This window comes from Halyomorpha halys, unplaced genomic scaffold (assembly GCF_000696795.3).
Source record: "Halyomorpha halys isolate HHAL.00 unplaced genomic scaffold, Hhal_1.1 Scaffold112.1, whole genome shotgun sequence".
Lineage (NCBI taxonomy): Eukaryota > Metazoa > Arthropoda > Insecta > Hemiptera > Pentatomidae > Halyomorpha > Halyomorpha halys.
Genome location: NW_027113310.1, coordinates 158,579 through 165,786, shown reverse-complemented (window position 1 = coordinate 165,786; position 7,208 = coordinate 158,579). Strand labels below are relative to the sequence as shown.

General features: G+C 27.5%; 1 protein-coding gene across 3 annotated transcripts in view; it reads right to left on the bottom strand.

The window, feature by feature from the left end:
• Nucleotides 1–7,208, bottom strand: part of LOC106677923 (protein FAM151B) — a gene marked incomplete at its 3' end in the record, with an annotated part of 100,363 nt that overhangs the window by 2,891 nt on the left and 90,264 nt on the right. For all 3 annotated transcript variants that reach the window (XM_067050891.1, XM_067050892.1, XM_067050890.1), the window contains 3 exon segments: nucleotides 802–967; nucleotides 2,114–2,361; nucleotides 4,096–4,215. In XM_067050891.1, coding sequence (XP_066906992.1) covers nucleotides 802–967; nucleotides 2,114–2,361; nucleotides 4,096–4,215 — 534 coding nt within the window.

Genomic DNA, 7,208 nt, shown 5'->3' with positions numbered 1-7,208 from the left:
TTAAATTATGCTTATAATGGATTAAAAAATAAACCAAAATTGAACGATTTTGGAATGAAGAATGTAAAGAATGATATAAACACCAATAAGCAATAGGTTATTACTTGTCCGATTAGAACAATATTTTTTTAGAGAATTTGACCGCCTTTCACATGTCAATAAAGAAATACTATTTTTTAAAAGTGGAGCCTCCTCTAAAATATATTTTGATTTAATGTTTTTTTTAAAGGAACTTTACTAAATATATACATAGTTTACCATAAAATTTATTTTTAAACAGTTAAATTTAAATTTATGAATTTGCGCAAATGAAATTTTCTTTGTTTTCCTGCTTTTTCTCAAAGATTCATGTTATAAATAAAGTTAAAGGGCTTTAAGTAGAAAACTGTAAGCAAGTTTCATAAAAATCGTAACAGCTGTTTGGGTGCTAAAGTCAAGAGAAAAACAAGTGTTTTATCTAGTGTGTAGCAGCTATTGCACATAGGGTCCCTGATTTGGCAGATTAGGTATCGCGGGGAGGGAGGGGGGGGAGGGGAGAGATGGGGAGGAGGAAATCCAACAAAATCAGTCCCCCTATTCAAGAAATAATTGTAACACAGACATATCAACGGCTAAAATTTTATTTTTTAGACTCAGTGGAATAAAGAAAAAAAGTGAGCCTCTCGAAATGGATTGACCCTTGAGTATTACAAATAACTGTCTTTTTATTATATGATTTTACTGATAAACATTATTTATTTTTATAACTTATATTCTTACTATAACAATCTTATGATCTATAAAAGTATTCAAGTAATATACCTTCCAAAGATCCAGGCTCTAATCTTGTCGTCCAACCGACAGAAATAGTAGCATAAGGAAACTTTGTAAAACATGAGGAAAGAAAATAATCAGGGTCAACTACTTGGGTGGTAGCATTCACGGGACCAGGTACGATATCTGCATTCAGCCACACTGGAAAGTCCCTCTGAAACCTCAGTTAATGTAAATAATATGAACTATTAAAAGGTGACAAATATTATACTAAATAAAAAAAAATTAATAGATATATTCTTTCATTTTACTTTTATGAGATCAAGCTATTTTTCACATAAACAGTTTTAAATAAATTTTTCAAAAACCTGATGGACTAGCTATTACAATAATTATAGTATAAGTAGAAAATAAGAAAATAACTAACAATATAGATACAAAATAGAATTGAAAGACATGTATAATATATGTATTATAAGAAGATAAAGGTTATATGAGAAAAGTAATAATACAATTAAGAAAGAGGAAAGAACAAATAATAAAAATACGTATAAAAATCTAATTAGTAAATAAATATATGTACAAAATTACTTAAAATAAAGTAATGAAAAATGTGGGAAACAAAACATATATGTAGATAATTAAATATGAGTAAAATAACATGTTCAATGAAATAAAATATAAAATTATATAATCAAAAAGGAATAAAGAAATATGAATATTTTGATTTAATAAAAATTATTTCAAATTAAAGTTAAGAGGAAAAAAATGAGAAATGAAATATATATGACTAATGAAATATGTAAATAAAATACTAGAATGTAAGAAATTAAATATAAAGTTACATAAGACTAAAGGAGTAATTAGTAAATGTGACAATAATAACATGTGGTGAACATTATTTGATAATGTGGGTAAAGAAGAAGAAAAGAGCAGAGAAGGAGAAGCGGTAATTGATTTTCCACACAGCCTTTATCTTGTTATAATAGTTGGTCAATACATGTCTTTCAATTCTATTTTGCATCCATGATAATGTTAGTAATAATAATAATAATAATGTTAGTTGTTTTCTTATTTTTTAATCATTATGAAATTATCCTAATCCATTATGGCTTTTATCTTATTTTTTCTTCCTAGCCCTGATGAAGGTTTGAAATTCTGGCCGAAATGTCAGCACTAATAAACAAGTTTTAACTTATTTGTGTTCACTGACCACACTTCTAACCATCATCTCCTCATTTATAATAATCATTTTCAAATAAATATATTTATATTTCTCCAATCTAATTTATTATTACACAATAAAGAAAATTAGATAAATTTTACTATAAATATTAATAGTTATCAAGAAATAACTTACATATTTCTCGTAATATAATTTTTCTAGCAGCCATTCTGATCCTGCGAATGCACCTCTACTTTTAAAATCGAGTTTGATTCCCTTACGGACACCACTTTCCATAAAGGTGTATAAGAACTGTTCTAAAGTTAGATTAGAGATAACAGCCGGAGGATGAGCCATTACAGGAATACGTGTTGTTTGATTCTCTCGATCCTCTTCACTCTTCCAACCCAGTACGATATCTGCCTCTATCATTAACGCTTTACCTACAAAAAACAAAAAAAAAATATGGTTAATATCTCCATTAAAATTAAACCATAATTTATAAATGAGGAGATTATGGTTGGGCGTGTGTTCAGTGAAGAACAAAAATAAGTAAAAACGGATTTGTTAGTACCAACGTTTCGGTCAGAATTTCAAGCCTTCATCAAGATTAAGAACAAAACACAAGATAACAACGATAATGAATAAAAGGAATTACAGAATGATTAGAAAATAACTAACATTTAGATACATAAATAGTGTTTCAAGACATTTTTAGTCAAAGTATCTTCTTATAAAAGCAGAATGAGAAAATTAATATTAAAATTAAGTAAGAGGAATGAACAAATAATAAAATACATATGAAAATCTAGCTAGTAAATATATGAACAAATTAAAATTATTTTAAAATAAAGTGATGAAAAAAGTGGGAAATAAAACGTATATGTAGGTTTTTTGTTCTTAGCCCTGATGAAAGCTTAAAATTCTGGCCGAAACTTTGTCACTAATAAATAAGTGTTTACTCATTTGTGTTCTTCACAGGCCGTACCTAAACCATCTTCTCCCCATTTATAAAGTATGATTAAATTTTAATCGAGATATTAACCATAAATAATCAAAAATTATAGTCAAGAATTATTCCTAAAGTATTCAAATTGGAAAATTTAACAAGGTTGATATAGCTCTTTTTGCAGATGATACCGCTCTTCATACCTTATTAAAATAATTGGTTATTGGCTAAAAGATGCTTTAAAAAAAAAAATCTAAATACTTTATAAACTGGGGATTAGTTTGAAATATTGGTAAAACAGAAGCCATCATTTTCATGAAATGAAACTCTGTCCCTTTTGACAAAAAAGCTAAATACTTAGGAGTCACTTTAGGCACCAAACTATTATTTAACCACCACATCAATTTTAAATTAGAAAATACAATGAAAATTAAATTTACATACTTTAATGAGAAATCAAAATCATCCAGTAGAAATAAATTGATACTATATAAAGCAGTCCTAAGACCCAACTTAACTTATTCGTGTGGAACCCAACTTAACACCCATGTGGAATGGAGCTTTACTAGTTCAACCAATATAAAAAAATATATGTACTCCAAAACAAATGCCTCAATAACAATCCCTATTACACTATAATATCTAAAATACACTCTGAAATAAATATAGACACCAAACAGGGTTACATATATAAACTGACACATAATTTCTTCAGGTCTTGCCCCAAATCATTAAACGCTCAAATCTCAAAAATAGTAAATTACACTAAAACTACAACCCGTAGATACAAACATACTAATGTAAACATAAATCATTTATATTTTTCAAATTCTATTCAATGTTACACAATTTATTTTAATTCAATAATGTTTTGCCCCCCCCCCTCTTTGGTCTGTTTTACCAAAATGTAAAATAGAATAATTATGTAAAATTTAATTAATACCAAGAAAATTTGATTGTATAAGGGGGTAAACAAAAACAATGGTATATGGTAATATAATAATATTACCAAAATAATGGTATGGTAAATATTCTACATTATATATTTATGCAATTAAAAAAAATGTATAAAAAAAAAAAAATTGTATCTGGGCTGAGAATACCCCAAAAACATCTCCACATTCTGATGAAGAGAGCATTTCACAAATCAGTTACGATTTGAATCAATTTTGTAAAGCTCACTGTTCCAAAACACTAAAATATAGATGGAAATGATTATTATAAATACCATTAAGAGCTTCTGCTAGCATTTCCATAGAATTCACAGCATGTTCCCAAGTTACCTTCGTGAGATCACCTTTAATTTCAGGAAAATAGTCGGCTAAGGTCTCGTGACGGCCCATTACAGCTGTAAACATTAAATAAACAAATATTAGAAAATTTTGGGCAGGATAAATTATGATCATATCTTCACTAATAGAATTTGTAATTAATTGGGCCCATATATGGAATATAAATCAACCCAAATTTGTTTTTTGTATTGATATTTCTTGTCCATTTAGCAACATAAACCCAAAGGCTCTGTTATATATTTAATAGAGATATAGAGGAATGCTTTGGCTTGGGTTCATGTTGAGGAATGAGAATTATTTAAAATTTTATTAATAGAGATTATAAAACACAATTTCACAAAAATGTTGATTGATTTCCTACAGTATACCCATCTTGGCTTTTATAGAAGTACAACCAAAAAAAAAATAGTTTAAATATAAATAATTTGTCATAATCGTACAAATTAAATTTCAAGGGGTTAAAGCTTTATTAGACCGAAATTGATTGTAAAAGGAAACTGCAGGGGGAAAAAAATTGTTTATTATATCTTATTATTGTATCTCATTTTTTCTGATTATACCATGTATGTGTAATTTATATATATCCGATTACGGGTTGATAAGTATGCTGTGTGAGATAGCAACCTGATGTATTTAGGCAGCATAGATAAATAAAGTATTTCTCTCTTTTCAAGACTTTATTTTATACCCTTTAACAACTTCTATATTCTTTATATCATCTGAACAGATTTAAATGTTTTTGAGATTAGACCAAAATTTCTTAGTTATTGTTCTTAGTTTTTTTCCTTACCATAATAATGTTATGCGGACATCTATATCTCATTTTAAACTGATAATAATTTATATGTATTCCAAAATGAATATAAGTCCTATCTTAAAAACAAAAAAAGCTAATATTTTTTGGAAACAGCACTAATGAAAAATAAAAAAAAAATAAGCCATATGTCTGCAAATTAATAATTATGGTAAGGGAAAATAAAATAAGAACAATAACTAAGGAATTTTGGCTTAATATCAAAAAACATTTTAGATGTCTAAATGATCAAAAATTAATGAAGTGAATGAAACTATATTTAAATTGAATTTTTGGCATTTAAATGAATAATTTTTTTTTTTTTAAATGCAATGTAAACTTTGTTTATAGTAACTGTCTGTTAATTGTAAATATTTTGATTTGTAGAACTTGATAATGGGTACAAAAGCCCGAAACGTTGTTCGAATGATAAAAAGGGTGTTAATGGGTGCCTGAAAAAAAATATAATAAAGTTTTAATATTTTGTTTTATATTGTAAAGGGTGTATTGCAAAGATAGTACAGTAGATTGAGGTTACTTTCTCTACAGTCTATCCTAAAGTTATCCTACTTGTCACAAAGTAACTCCTCTTTATGATGCAATCTATAGAATATGTCCAATACAGAATATTTTTTTTATTTTTAGTTGTGCCATTATTAAAACAAACAGCTATTTTTGGTTCAATTATCAAGGCAACAGTATAGCCTAATTCTTGGTGACTTATTATAGTTTGGCTTAAATTAAATCTTGGCAATATGCATTTTATTATATCAAAATGCAATAACTTGATTTTGCAGATCGCATTCTTACATAAGATATAAGAAGTCTTATGAATTTACATGGAGTATTGTTGGTCTGATTATTCAAATAAAATGAGGAGAAGAAGGTTGGGGGTGCAGTCAGCAAAAATACATAAACAAACGAAACTTGTGCCAACGTTTCTATCTGAATTTTCAGCCTTCATTAGGGCTGAAAAAACAAAACGATATAACAACTTTAATTCATAAAAAAAAAAAAATATACAGAAAATAATAATAAACAAACTAAGAATATACATAACAATAAATTAAGTAGATAGTAGTATATTGATACTAAAAGAAGATAAAATATAATATTGTGACAATAAATAAATGATAACAAATTTTTTTTTTTGGAAGATTATTGATTGACCATATTCCATTCATTTTTTTTTTTGTCTGAAATTCAGGTCGAAACGTTAGCACAAATAAATAGTTTTGTTTATTTATTTTTTGCTGACCACACCCCTGACCATCTTCTCTTTATATTAATCTACGGTCAAATATTTACACCTTATTCAAATAAACAGCATCATATGAAAATGTTATTTTGAATGGGATTAATATATTATAAATTTGACTTATACTATGTAATTTATATTTAAATCAAGCTAGAGCTATAATAATGTTAGCTATGATTCATCTGCAGTCCTAGATGGACTTTGGCCTTCCGCACAATTTGCTCCCACTACCCTCGTACTGGTGTACAACTCCAGATTCTTCTACAAGATTTTCCTAGTATGTCCCCTTTCCTATACACAAAGATTCCCTTATGACCAACTTCATTTGCCTGGTAACCTTTTGATATATCTAAGCCAAGACTAGATAAATTCCACAATATCTTTGTGGATATTAAGACTAGATAAATTCCACAATATCTTTGTGGATATTAAGCTCATCCAGTTTCTGGTGATTCCTTATGCCCCTGGTACAAGATCAGTTAAAAAATACGTCTCATTATCTACCGTTAAAAGACTTAAAGCACCCGATGATCAGTTGTTTATGAGTTCATATTCATGTTTAAATATGGACCTAATAAAGTGATAAATTTTTGATTTTGCTTTTAGAGAGCAGGAGTCATCATTTCTTTATCTCATCACTGAACTTATTTTCCGAGTTAATTTCATAGCCGAGGTATGTTGTTAATGATCAACAGCTTCGAAGATGTAATTGTTTTGTTCTACATTATGGAGCCTTCTTCATGCTTTGAAAGTTAATATTATTATGTATTTTGTTTTCAACTCGTTAATCGTTGGTCCAACTTTTTTTACTTTTGTGGTCTAGTTTAGTGAGTACTTCTATAAACACTTTTTCACTTCTTTTTAAAATAACAATATAACTGGTGTAAATAAGAATCTGTTATCAATAATCTGGTTAAAAATGTTTAATATAGCAAAAAAAAAGCTTTTTGTTAAAATAATTTTTTTATAGTCGTTTTTAATGACTACTATTACAGTTT